Source organism: Hypoxylon trugodes (assembly GCF_022578975.1).
Source record: "Hypoxylon trugodes strain CBS 135444 unplaced genomic scaffold F4822scaffold_2, whole genome shotgun sequence".
NCBI lineage: Eukaryota > Fungi > Ascomycota > Sordariomycetes > Xylariales > Hypoxylaceae > Hypoxylon > Hypoxylon trugodes.
Genome location: NW_026250017.1, coordinates 1,319,708 through 1,332,770, shown reverse-complemented (window position 1 = coordinate 1,332,770; position 13,063 = coordinate 1,319,708). Strand labels below are relative to the sequence as shown.

The following is a 13,063-nucleotide window of genomic DNA, read 5'->3' as shown; positions in this document are numbered from 1 at the left end:
CGGGGACTTGCATGGAGGTGGCTGCTTGTGTGACTGTAGGTAGGTACTCGAGTACATATAAAAGCAGAACTCAGCACCGTATCTGCTAACTATGTTATATCTCTGGCGTAGGGATAGTAGTTGCTTTCGAAGCATGATCCTCTTGCAGTCGTAAGGATCACTTGCGGTATTTATGAAGAGCTCACCTAGGATCTAGACTGAATCCTCATAATTATCATCAGATTCATCACGTAAGAGAGGACAGTTTAATCGGTAAAAGACTGGCTCCAGTAATGGTGCGCGATCCAAATAAATGAATCAACTCAGCTGGAGATTGTGGCTTGCAGCACCTGGTATATCATTCGCCTAACCGTCGGCTCCGAGAAACAGGATGGTCTCCGCCGACTAATTAATACCCAATACCGCCTCATCCGCATTGGTAAATGACGGCAATCAGGCTACCAATAGCCCCTCGGAAATTATCAATATACAAAGGCGAAAAAAGTGACAAGTCGATTAACACATAGGTATCGTTACAATATTTGTGTACCTGAGCCAGTGGGTTTATTACCTTGCATATGACCGTGACGAAATGCTGCTACCCGTGTTCGCCCCATGCGACTCCCCTTCCCCATGGTGGCGTTATTGTACTTCACATCGGCTTAACATAGTCACAAATTCTTTCTGGTGTGTTACACTATCAGAACTCGGCTTGGCAATTCTTACCTTGGGCAGCCTATCTACTAGCCAGCCGTGGATGATTCTGGGAACGATGAAGCCTTCAACCGAAAGCTGCATCGGTAGGAATCAGAAGGATGGAGATAGATACACCTAAGAAGACGAATCCTTCGCGGGCGCTTTATAAATGGACTAGAGACTTGGTCTCTGCCTGGGTATTGCCAGCCCCTCGAGATGTAGCCCAAGACGATACCGCAACCATGCCTTCAAAGTTCGCTCAAGCTCTTCAGGTTCTATCCAGAGCCCTTGGCCCTATGCCAAAGTATCAGTTCACTCCAGGGAACGATGATACTTCCAAGGAAACTGGCTTACTCCAGGACTTAGAGCACTTGGGTATTGACGACTACAAAACACTCAAAGACGTATTGGACGCCACCGTTTCAGGTGAACAGGACGATGACACGCTCTTGCAAGAGCGCATTGTCACATTGTTAGCAAAACTTCCTCCGAATTCCCGCGAGGGTAGAGAAGCAACCGATGCTTTCATCAACAACCTCTGGGACGCACTGGAGCATCCTCCCGCTCAGCTGAAAACTGAAAAGTCTCGCTATCGCGAAGCAGATGGCTCATACAACAATCTCAACAACCCTTCTATGGGAGCTTCCAACACGCGTTATGCTCGAACCACACCTGCAAAGGTCTTCCAAGGGCCAAACCTGCCAGACGCGGGGCTCATTTTTGATAGCCTCATGGATAGAGGAGATGGAACCAAGTTTCGTGAACACCCAAATAAAATCTCGAGCATGTTGTTCTACGTGGCGACAATTATTACTCATGACATAATGCAGACTGTAAGTTGTGTGGCCTTATTCACCATTAATTTTATCCATTATCTTAACGTTGGAAAAGGATACGCGAGATCAAAACATCGACTTGACTTCGTCATATCTTGACCTATCGCCTCTGTATGGGAGAAACGCCGAAGAGCAGAAAGCCATGCGCACATTCAAGAATGGACTACTTAAGTCAGATTGCTTCTCGTCTAGAAACCTACTTGGCTTCCCCCCGGGAGTAGGGGTATTCTTGATTGTAAGTGACAAATTTTCATTTGAAGGACGTGTTCTCAGCATGGTTTTGAGATAATATGAAGTACAATCCGCAAGAAATAACCCAATTTATATCAAAACTCATACTAAGCCGATATTAACTCAAGTTGCTCACAGATGTTCAATCGCTTCCACAATTATGTTGTAACTCAACTTGCGCTGTGAGAAATTCCCTGCCATGAAAATGCGATTTCAATTGATGCTTACATCGCAACCAGGATCAACGAAGCAGGCCGCTTCACCAAGCCAGCACCCGCACATGATGGCGGTGACCTCGAGGCCTGGGAGAAATACGACAACGACCTGTTCCAAACCGGACGACTCATTACATGCGGTTTGTACGTCAACATAATCCTTAAGGACTACGTGCGAACAATCCTAAACGTGAACCGCTCCAATTCAACCTGGGATCTCGACCCTCGGACACAGGAAACCCAAAGTTTATTCAATAGTAAACCAGCTCCCGAGGCTACTGGGAACCAAGTTTCTGTTGAGTTCAATCTCATATATCGATGGCATAGCGCGCTGTCGAGACGCGATGAGAAATGGCTAGACGAAGAGTTTCGGAAACAGCTCGGAGGCATCGATCCCGCGAAATCCGGCGTTGGCGAAGTATTAGGAGCTTTGGCGAGATACCGGCGCGGTATTCCTGATGATCCGGTAAAACGAGACTTCAACGACCTGCATAGGGGCGACGATGGTACCTACTCCGATGACGACCTTGTCGACATCCTGACAACTTCGATTGAAGATGTCGCGGGCGCATTTGGAGCCAATCAAGTTCCAAGTGCTCTGCGAGTGATCGAAATTCTCGGGATCACACAGGCGAGAGAATGGCACGTAGCCACGCTAAATGAATTCCGTCATCATTTTGGATTGAAGAAGCACGATACTTTCGAGGATATCAATCCAGACCCTACGGTCGCTAAGAAGTTGATGACGCTTTATGACTCGCCTGACTCCGTTGAGCTATATCCGGGTCTTGTGTCTGAAAAGCCTAAGCCGCCGATGCCCGGTAGTGGACTCTGTGTCAATGTCACAACTAGTCGGGCTATTCTTTCTGATGCCGTAGCTCTAGTTCGTGGTGATCGCTTCTATACTACTGACTATACGCCGACGAACTTGACCAATTGGGGATATAACGAGGCCAATTTCGATTTAAAAGTCGACCAAGGGCAGGTTATGCACAAGCTCATATTCCGGGCATTTCCATTCCACTTCGCAAACAACAGCATCCAAGCACACTTCCCTTTCGTCGTCCCCTCAGAGAACAAAACCATCCACGATGGTTTGGGTACATCTGAGTTATATTCAGTAAGCAGCCTTTACCTCCTTATCATAAAGTTGAATCAAGACTACAGAAAATACCCATACTAATCCTAATCGCTATAGTGGGAGAAACCAACCAGACAGCTAGACCCCGTGGTTATCAAATCTCACAAAGCCGTCAGTCAAGTCCTAAGTAATAACAAAGACTTCTACGTCCCCTGGGGCGAGAGTATTTCTTACCTCGTCAGCCCACCAGGAAAAACTTTCGCAAAGGACTTCTGTCTAGCAGGCGACGGCACCGCTAATCACGAGAGCCGCAGCCATGTCGACAGATGTCTCTACCAACCCCAGGACTGGGAAGTGGAAATCAAGAATTTCTTCCATGAGACTACGAAGAATCTATTGAAAAAAGCTAGTTGTGAATTACCTCCTGACCCGACCGCCACACCAAAAGCAGCGAAAGAATTCGAAGTTGATATCGTTCGCGATGTCATAGTACCTCTGAACACACGCTTCGTCGCTGAATTCTTCGGCCTACCAATCAAAACCGCGGAAACTTCGCCTCACGGTGTATACATGGAGCAAGAGCTATACGGACTACTAACCGCCATGTTCTCGGCCGTCTTTTTCGATAGTGATCCTGCCAATTCCTTTAAGCTAAGAACTTTGTCGCGCGAGGGTGCTTTAGGTCTGGAGAACCTCGTCCGACTTGAAGCCGAGGCCAATGCGAAACTTGGTTGGGTTACTAGTGTTGCCGCTCGCCTAGGTTTCGGAAAAGGCAAATCTCATGACATTACGAAAGAGGGTGAGCAGTATTGGCCGACACTTCCACATTACGGGCGGCAACTGCTTTCGCGGATGATAGAGAAGGGGAGGACGATTGAAGATTGCATTGCTGGAACTGTTATGCCGATTTGGTGAGTTACTCAAACGCATACTGCCTCCCTGCTTCAATCGCATACTAACACAGTATTTCACAGTGCTGCTGGAGCGACAATCATGTCCGGCCTACTCTCGCAATGCCTAGACTACTTCCTAGGGACCGGAAGTCAACATCTTCCCGAGCTATACCGACTAGCCCAAGAGAACACCCCCGAAGCCGACGAAATCCTAATGCACTAGTACGTCCCCCCCCTCCACCCCCCCTCCAAGATATCAACTCACCACTCCATATAGTATGCTAGAAGGCATCCGCCTCCGCGGCACCGTCGTCGTCGCACGCACCATATCCCCTACCAGCCCCGCGCAAAAAATCACCGACGACACCCCGTGCCTCGCAAACCCATCCGACCCAACCAACCCCTCCCCAATCCCCAACCCATCCCCCTCCCGCGAAGCCTCAGCCCGCACGTACACCCTAACCCCCAATCAACGCGCAATAATCGACCTAGTAACCGCCTCCCATGACTTCCTTTCCTTTCCCGACCCCGAAGTTCTCCGTCTCGATCGTCCGTTATCCACATACCTAGCCTGGGGTCTCGGCCCGCATAAATGCCTCGGGGAGAACATTACACGAGTTGCCCTACTTGCCTCTTTTAAAATAATAATTGGGTTGTCTGGGCTCAAAAGAGCGCCTGGACCACGAGGCGAGTGTAAAAGTCTAGAATTTAAAGAATGGCGCGGCCAAGCCGGTCGTAGCGCGGTGAAGGGAGGCGGGGAGGAATGGACTGGTTTAAGGGCTTATATGACGCCGGACCAGAGCGCTTTTGCGCCTGTGCCGACGACTATGCGGGTTAGATGGGATAAGGAGATTAAGGGAAGACGAGATGGGGGTTGGGTTAAAATTGGTAATAAGTAACCTGTTGTGAGTGAAATGTGAGTTTTACGTGTTGGAAGGCCATTTTTACTCAACTCTCGTTTACCTTAGCGTATTGAGTATTAGGAGGTGTTTAGACATTTGATCCAAGACGCTCTTTTGAAACTGATACGAAACTACCGGTCTATCTTCAATGAGGCACATGAAAAATCTCATAGAAAAAATTATATTAGAAATCTAAAACTGAATATAGCAATTGCTTAACATTGTAGTTTGTAATAAAAAAAACTATATACACCGTTTTGCACTCCAACAATCTTTGTGCAAGTTCCCTGACTTGCAGGATCTCCGATGGGTAAATATGTACTGCGACTAATACTTCTAATATGTACGTAGGTAAAGGACAAAGTCTATCCGCCATCCATATCCTTTTGTTGACAAACGCCGATTTATCCAGTGCGCCAATTTTATGTACACCTAGTCTAATGGCTTGGGAAAGCTATTGGCGATCAAATTTAGAATGCCTCCGACCCTCATCGCTGCTGCTGCCTGTCGTGGGCTTCGCAGTGCCGATCTTGATGCCGCGTCCTCCTTTCATTGAATCTAAACTGAGATTGCTGGCGGCGCTCCCGCGCCTGCGATATCGGTTCTGTGTCGATGGACTGGGAGTCGGAGGACCGGGTGAATCGCTTCCGCCGTCCTGGCCTCTTGAGCTGGGTCTCTCCGGCGTCGGACTCTGCATGTCTTCGACGATCGTATTGATGGGATGGACCTGGCGATGAGCTTTCACTGCGCTCGTTGGCTTTTTGGCTTCCGGCGTGAGTTCGAAATAGTTCATGGGATCCTCTTGCGCTTTGTGTTGCACGCTCGCTATCGACTCGACATTGTTCTCCTGTTGCCCATTAGACAAAACAGATGCCGAGTCGGATTCGAGCGCATCACTATTACGGTGCGTACTACCACCATTTAGTTCTCTTGGTCTAATAGTAGTACATGTAAGAATAAAACTTGAACGTTAACATCATAGTGGACTTACTGTTTAAAGGAATTTGAAGTTGATAAGCTAATATTACGTGCTTGCTGATAGCTTTCGAATTCTTCTAACGAATGTTCGGCGTCGCGGAAATTTTCTAAGGCGTCGAAAACGTGAGGGAAAACTTGAACGTCTACATCACGAGCCCAGAGAAAGTCGAGATGCTCATAATGGGGTATTTCGGTAGCCACGGTTCGGTTAGGCAACTCTTTCATCATGACCTTAATATCGACTAGGGAGTCACTACCTCCATAGACTAGAACAACAGGCGTCCTGATATTGCGAGTTGGATACTTGGCGACTTTCGTGTACTTGCTCGATGTGTTAAGCGGCAAGGGTGTCTGCACATCGTCGTCGTACATCTGAAATGCCTGGTTCCTGATGATCTGGAACCAGTGAACCACCGATTTGGTGCTAGTAAATGAATATAAGTGCGGATAAGCAGCGAGTTTCTGGCTGACTGAGATATTTTTACTCTTCCAGCCAAAGAGAAAGTCATTGCCCATATCAATGACTTTTATGAAAATAGGCGGATACAAAATAGACTGCCACATTGTAGCGGAGCTAAGAATTGAGCGCCTACCAAAAAGAAGGAAGAGTACTTGAGGCGAAGCTTTGATGAGAGCATCCACAATGCCATTATTAAGACCCGCGGGTGCCATAGCCGGAGCTAAAGCAATGAAAACGTTGACCTGCTCATTTAACTTAGGGTGTATGGCCAAGCTAGCGAAAGCTTGCGCAGTCCCTTGAGAGAAACCAATGTAGGATAAAGATGGCTGCTTCGTGGTTTCCAGAATGTAGTTGATAGAATCCGGAATGTCGTGAAAAGCGAATTCATCGATCGAGAAGTTCCAAAATTCGATAGAAGTTGGCGAATATTTAATCGACTTCTTTGAGTATTTGTTCCCACGGTTATTGCCCAGCTAGTATTCAGAATTAGTATATATCCCGTATTTTCGTTGTCGCGTTGAAACTAGTAAACATACCCAAACATCGAAGCCCCTTTCGACTAATACGAAAGGCAAGGTTCTCTGTGCATCAGTAAGGCAAACCCAAACTTCGCTATTCATGAGAAGACCATGATGAAGATAGACGACTCGTTTCTTAACGCTGTTGGGTCCATCATTTACTTTCACGTCCTCTTCACCTTTTCTCCATGCTAAACGATGTATTCCAAGTAGATAACCATCTTTGGTTTGCAGTACGTGTTCCTCGGCCGTGTAGCCAAATGTGGCACAGAGATCTACGAAATCGGAGGCATTTCGAATCGACGTCGATATCGCTAGGTTTACGGGTTAGTTTTGGCGAATGACTGGAGGATAAACGAGTCGTACATTTCCTTCTCTGCTCAGCTCTTTTTTGCGCCGGCGATGTTAGTCGGTTAAATAATTGTCGCGAAGCTCGGTAAAAGAGATTTATTAAAGACGAGGCTGTATTTGGGAGGTTAGCGCTATTGAGTTGAGATCGGAATGGTTTTCGCATACGTAAAGCTAGTGTCAATACGCGGATGATCGCTTCGAGGCCGACAAGCAGAAACGAACCCACGAGGGCGACATATTCAACGCTATATTACTTATTAGTCTAATCGGCACTATAACAACCTCTCATGTTATTGACTATACGAACATATCCAATCGGCCGAGAAATGGTAGCGGCATCTTGATCTCGTTATGTTTGTCCACCGCTTAGCTCAAGTAGGGATAGGAGAAGTTCGATACAAGCTTAGCGCAGCGCTATCGCGACGAGGCGGTCATCTTCTATTTAAACTAATCTTGCGAGTTCTTCGTCTAAAAGGTACCAAGTGGTAAAGTGGTAAATATCGAAATCGGGGTCCCGAGTAAGATTTGAATATTCGCGATCGAAGGAATTAGCTCTAGACGTAGGTAGTATTTATGGTGATGTCACATGGGAATAAGGATCGGAGCAAGCTAAGCTTAACAGAGACAAAAACAGATATAGAGAGAAAATGGGTGTTTCTTCAACACCCCTTGAAGAAAATTGACGATTAGGAGATAAGGAGAGCGAAAAAGAGGTTAAGGAGAAAAGTTGGGAGAGTTAATGATCGTCATATTATTAGAGTTTAAAAGAGCATAATGCTGAAATCATTAAGGTTTGGCTTCATTTCAATTTCAAACAGCAGTAAGAAGCTTCAACTTCTTTCACTTACCTGTGCCCTTATATTGTACTCCACTTTGATAGCCTGGGAGGTGGAAAGAATGATCTCGACTAGCTACCCCTGCATTAAAGCATGTGTTCGGGGTCAGCTATCTCCGTCCGCCAATCGGCTTTGACCTAATTTTGAGCTTGGACCAAGCGACTTTTCGTAACTTTCGTGATACCAGCATGATCTGATCTTGATCCGATCCGATATGAATTGGCGGGATTGAATTCTTTGCAGCATCACTCGCAGATTCCAACCAGCTAGTCAATATGCCAAGCTCATGTAAAGAGATAAGTATGTCCCCAATCCATTTGAACCATCAATTCTGTTTCCGACTCGTCTAGAACCTTTGCTGACATATAATCCACTTCCTACAGGAGCCGCACTAGCGGAATGCCTACAGGAATCCGAGTGCGTGATGGTACAACGACATACTGCGGCTGAATGTCTACGATCACCTCTATCCGAGACGCTCCCGACGAAATGCCAACAATTAAAGAAAGGTTTTGGTGAATGTAGGAGGGGTATGATCGATATGCGCAAACGATTCCGCGGAAACCAACCTATCACTTTCAAGAGTCTCGAGACGACCGAAAAATCGGGTGAGGGGTACCAATTATACGCTGGCAAATCCGCCTTCGCCGGTGCCGTCCGGAAGACGGATGGAAACGAACCGGAGCCTCAAGATTGGCGAGAACTAGAAAATGAAAAATACCGGAAAGAACAGGAAGCGCAAAAGAAATGACCCGGACGAGACCTAATCGTGTTACATAAGAAAAAACTTACCATCCATGAACATATCACACAATAAGCATTGGGCGGCGTTGAGGGTTAGATAGGCATTTTCAAGCGTCTCTTCCCACGTAGAGCTAATTTCTCGGATGATTCTTAGGCATGGCTGGCAATAGTCGACTCTACTCAAACACAAATATTATACCCTATAGAACACTCTGTCACAACCTCTGTTGAACTACCGCCGATTTCGAGACCCGGTATCCCCACCTCAATACAAAGATGTCAAGTGCAGTGTCTCAATCAAAAACGTCACATCAAGAATTCGTTAATTCAATTATCCACATATGGAACCCATTGCCGTGGATAAGGGTCCCTCTAAATTTCTAGATGGGGTCTTGGCAAAAATTTAAGTATAACGTGCCTTACATCATTCAATCAAGTCTATGTGAAATAGTTCATTTTTGAACTATATCGATCCAGCTCCTTTAGGAACATCATTATAGCAGATATTGCAACTCATACACCAAAACATCTCATCATATAGTTTACAATATGTTTATATAATACCGGTAGCGAAACCCGACGCCATACCCATTTAAGATTAAACACCCAGGTCGATGGGCCATCAAGACTCTGCACTGCCCCAAAGGCAAAGGCAAGGGCATAGACGAGAACACCAGCAGAGGCGACAACAGAAGAACTCTCGCCGTTACTATACACTTATCATCATCGCCATACTAAGCATCATATTCCTCTGCTACACACGCTCCTCCTCACACCAACCCTCTCCCTCCGTATCCCCAACATCACCACCAGTCAACATGGCATCCACCCTAACAACCCCAACCCTCATATTCCCCTTCCCTAAATCCCACCTCCCCAAACCCCACGGCGGCCACTCCGCGCCGCTAATAATAATAATAGGCGACGTCCACGGACAATCCACCGCCCTAGACGCCCTCCTATCCGCCACAAGCTACTCCAAGGACCGCGGCGACGTCGTGATATTCGCAGGTGACATGGTGAATAAAGGACCCGACAGCCCCGGCGTAGTCTCACGCGCGATGGAAATGGGTGCATGGGGTGTACGTGGGAATAACGAAGACCGCGTATTAAGTGCTTGGGCGCGGTATTTATCTTCGAGTCCTGGGTCTAAGACTAGGGCGGAGAAAGAAGCTGCGGAAGTAGGTGTGGAAGGGAAAGGTGAAATCAAGGATACGCCGAAGGAAGATAAGAGTGAAGAGGGGACAGGGGAAACAGAAATCGACGAAGCAAAAGCAAAAGCAAAAGCCGAAAAAGAAAAACGCTCCAAAGCCGCCGACCTAGCCACCGCAACAAGTCTCACCGCCGCGCAGATATCTTGGCTCGCCAACCTCCCCGTGATCCTGCATCTCGGGCATATATCGCCGTATTACGGCGATGTACTCGTCGCCCACGCTGGTTTGGTACCTAACGTCCCACTCGAAGAGCAGGATGCCTGGGCTGTGATGAATATGCGAACGCTCGTTCCCTACTCCCACTCTTCGCCAAATCAGCCTTTGAAACCGCTAGAAGGCCGCGACGGCCGGCCGTGGTCTGAGGCTTGGGATGAACTACAGCGGGAGAAAAGGGGCAACAAAACGACGATAGTATATGGCCATGATGCGATGATGGGTCTTACCATACGGCGATATACATTTGGCCTCGATAGCAATTGCGCGCGTGGCTTCTCTTTATCAGCGCTTGTCTTCGAGCCGACGTCACCTTCTACCTCCTTCTCTTCTACTCCGCCCTCAGCTGATGGTAGGGCGTTAGATATCAGTGAAGAGGAGAAGCGGAAAGCGGCAGAGTACGGTATAGTACATAAGGTTGTTAGTGTACCTTGCGGAAGCGGCGATAGTGAGAAAGAGGGTAAGAAGGATAAGAAAAAAGATAAGGCGAAGAACGAGGAAGAGAAATAGAAGTGAAGGACATTTTATAGATTCTAAGTAACTACGTGGGTATATTTAGATAGAACGGGGAGACGATGCATAGTAAACGTTTTCTATATCGGATTCGATTGTATATATTCATAGCATATAGCGACGGCGTTCCTATATTTTTTTCCCTCATACGCCTTTATATAAGAACATACTAGCCACAACATTAGATTCTACACCGTCACATTATATGTTTCGCCAAATAAGACAATTGCAGTCACTTGTTAACCTTCTAAATTTGATTTTTAACTATGGACACCAAGTAGAACCTGCCAGCCAGCTTTTTTTGTTCTACCCAGCAGATCCTCTAAAATGATGCCCCGTGCTATAACATCCCGAAATAACGAGAGGCCAAATACTCATAAGGCATTCTGGAAACTCCCAGACAACTAAATCATCAATTCACAATTACTCCCAACCCCAGTTTATTTCGATGGTATAATTTACGCCGAGATCTTCTTCTTGATAATGTCCTTTAGAGTGACGGCGTCAGCAGCGAATTTGCTAATACCCTCACGTAGCTTCTCGACGGCCATTTGCTCTTCGTTGAAGTCGAAGCGGAATAGCGCCTCGTCGTTGATGTATGTCTTCTTGGCGATGTCAAGGGAGGTAGCGGCGGAGGCATCGAGCTTCTTGGGGACAGCAGCGGAAGAGTTTAGAAGCTCCTCAAGTAGGTTGGGCTACAAAATGGTCGGTTAGCTTCGGTCAATTTCAACGAAGTCGCCGCAAAAAGGAGTAAACTTACGGAGATTGTTAGGTAATCACAGCCAGCCAGTTCGGTGATTTCACCAGTGTTACGGAAAGAGGCACCCATAACAATGGTCTTGTAGCCGTACTTCTTGTAGTAGTTGAAGATAGCCTGGACGGACTTGACACCGGGGTCATCCTCCTTGGCGTACTCCTTCTTTGTTGCGGCCTTGTACCAGTCAAGAATACGGCCGACGAAGGGAGAAATGAGGAAAGCACCGGCCTCGGCGGCGGCAATGGCCTGGACAGTCGAGAACATGAGAGTCAAGTTACAGTTGATACCGTGGTCACGCTGCAGGATCTCAGCAGCCTTGATACCCTCCCATGTCGAGGCAACCTTAATTAGGATGCGGTCCTTGGAGATGCCTTGCTCCTTGTATAGCTGTATAACGTTCAATTTAGTATAATTGTTTCAATTGCCCCTTTAACATCTGAATGAGACATACGTCAATAATGTGTAGGGCCTTCTCGACCGAAGCCTTGGTGTCGAAGGAAAATCGGGCGTCGACCTCAGTGGAGACCTTGCCGGGAATGATCTTTAGAATTTCCTTGCCGAACTCAACCAGGAGTCGGTCAAGAGCAGCATCAACTTGGTTGTCGATGTCACCACCCTTTCCCTTGGCGTATTCGACAGCAGCGTCAATTAGCTTGGCGTATTCGGCCTTCTTGGAAGCGGCAAGGATGAGGGAGGGGTTTGTGGTAGCATCTTGAGGCTTGTACTTTCCGATGGCTAGAATTCATATTAGTAATTACTCTCTGTTATGTGTTATGAGACGTGGTTATAAGCCAAGCGGGTCGGGCTAATTGTTATCGTCGTCTCGAAGTTGGATCTATGTGCGGGATATACTGACTTGCGAAATCACCTAAGAAATGACTTGGTTAGTACAATCGTTCAATTGCGTCTTTATTATTTGACATAGCTATGGCTTACCGGAGTCGCACACAACGACCTAATTCGCAAAGAAAAGTTAGCAGTTGCAAATTGTTGAGGAATAGAGTACGTGATGGAAGCTCAGAGGATTAATTGAGCGGTATAGGAAATGGCCGATCATTTTCCTTCAGCTCAAAAATCTCACGATGGAGGGGCAAATCCGGGTTGAGGGGTAAACGGGACTCACCGTGCCAGAGGCCTTTAGCTGGTCGAGAGAGTTGGACATTTTGTCTGTGTGATGTGAAAGTACTCTGAAATAATTTGCAAATGGATAATGTATCACAGGTTGAGACAATGGATAGATTGATTGTGCAAGATGTAAGTTGCAGAGTTCTAAAGCAACGAGTTGTTGGGGGAGAAGACGGGATGTCCCCTATTATTATTAGAATGCACTACTAAGGTATTCGCCTACGATGGCGATGGCGGGGCAATAATGAATGGGACAGGTTCGTCATATATCCACAGTTACTATGCAAGTACCTGCTAATCAGCCCACTTATACGCTGGAGTGTATGTAGTCTTCCGTACCGGACACACTAGTGAAGCACCTGATTTTCCGTCGTCGATTTTTCTTTCCTCTTCGACCTAAAGCTCTGACATACGGTCACATACCCCTCCATGACATCGGCCGAATCATCCTATTGGTATTTATGCTTCCGTTAGTCAGCCCCTCCAAAAACTTACACATAAAGAGAGACCCGTTGACCTTT

The 13,063-nt window shown here is 46.9% G+C and overlaps 5 protein-coding genes across 5 annotated transcripts; 3 read left to right on the top strand and 2 right to left on the bottom strand.

Moving 5' to 3' along the window:
- Positions 1-917: 917 nt before the first annotated feature.
- F4822DRAFT_436152 (linoleate diol synthase precursor) lies at positions 918-4,830 on the top strand (the record flags this gene model as incomplete). Its single annotated transcript, XM_051462279.1, has 7 exons — positions 918-1,508; positions 1,567-1,746; positions 1,881-1,924; positions 1,982-3,077; positions 3,156-3,949; positions 4,013-4,153; positions 4,209-4,830. 7 exons carry the CDS (start codon positions 918-920, stop codon positions 4,828-4,830), a joined length of 3,468 nt encoding a protein of 1,155 aa, XP_051317922.1.
- A 216-nt stretch (positions 4,831-5,046) lies between these two features.
- On the bottom strand, positions 5,047-8,017 carry F4822DRAFT_389743 (alpha/beta-hydrolase). Its single transcript, XM_051457002.1, has 6 exons — positions 7,448-8,017; positions 7,306-7,385; positions 7,156-7,251; positions 6,808-7,103; positions 5,825-6,744; positions 5,047-5,768 (listed from the first exon to the last, which is right to left on the bottom strand). Exons 1-6 carry the CDS (start codon positions 7,477-7,479, stop codon positions 5,288-5,290), a joined length of 1,905 nt encoding a protein of 634 aa, XP_051317921.1. The 5' UTR covers positions 7,480-8,017; the 3' UTR covers positions 5,047-5,287.
- A 145-nt stretch (positions 8,018-8,162) lies between these two features.
- F4822DRAFT_116949 (cytochrome c oxidase assembly protein PET191-domain-containing protein) lies at positions 8,163-9,031 on the top strand. Its single transcript, XM_051452551.1, has 2 exons — positions 8,163-8,276; positions 8,360-9,031. The coding sequence occupies exons 1-2, from the start codon at positions 8,252-8,254 to the stop codon at positions 8,725-8,727; spliced, it is 393 nt and encodes a 130-aa protein (XP_051317920.1). The 5' UTR covers positions 8,163-8,251; the 3' UTR covers positions 8,728-9,031.
- Positions 9,031-10,999, top strand: F4822DRAFT_116946 (Metallo-dependent phosphatase). The gene has a single exon (XM_051452550.1). It carries the CDS (start codon positions 9,335-9,337, stop codon positions 10,655-10,657), a length of 1,323 nt encoding a protein of 440 aa, XP_051317919.1. The 5' UTR covers positions 9,031-9,334; the 3' UTR covers positions 10,658-10,999.
- A 119-nt stretch (positions 11,000-11,118) lies between these two features.
- F4822DRAFT_425357 (transaldolase-like protein) lies at positions 11,119-12,579 on the bottom strand (the record flags this gene model as incomplete). Its single annotated transcript, XM_051460320.1, has 6 exons — positions 11,119-11,355; positions 11,421-11,804; positions 11,869-12,152; positions 12,274-12,285; positions 12,354-12,372; positions 12,541-12,579. 6 exons carry the CDS (start codon positions 12,577-12,579, stop codon positions 11,119-11,121), a joined length of 975 nt encoding a protein of 324 aa, XP_051317918.1.
- Between the last annotated feature and the right edge of the window lie 484 nt (positions 12,580-13,063).

Excerpts from the sequence above, each read along its gene's own strand:
- F4822DRAFT_116946 (XM_051452550.1), top strand. The coding sequence starts at position 9,335 with ATGGGCCATCAAGACTCTGCACTGCCCCAAAGGCAAAGGCAAGGGCAT.
- F4822DRAFT_116949 (XM_051452551.1), top strand. The coding sequence starts at position 8,252 with ATGCCAAGCTCATGTAAAGAGATAA. Across the intron at positions 8,277-8,359 it reads AAGCTCATGTAAAGAGATAA|GAGCCGCACTAGCGGAATGC; the intron begins GTATGTCCCCAA and ends CACTTCCTACAG.
- F4822DRAFT_389743 (XM_051457002.1), bottom strand. The coding sequence starts at position 7,479 with ATGCCGCTACCATTTCTCGGCCGATTGGATAT. Across the intron at positions 7,252-7,305 it reads CGTATTGACACTAGCTTTAC|CCTCGTCTTTAATAAATCTC; the intron begins GTATGCGAAAAC and ends TCCCAAATACAG. Across the intron at positions 5,769-5,824 it reads ACTTCAAATTCCTTTAAACA|ACCAAGAGAACTAAATGGTG; the intron begins GTAAGTCCACTA and ends TACTACTATTAG.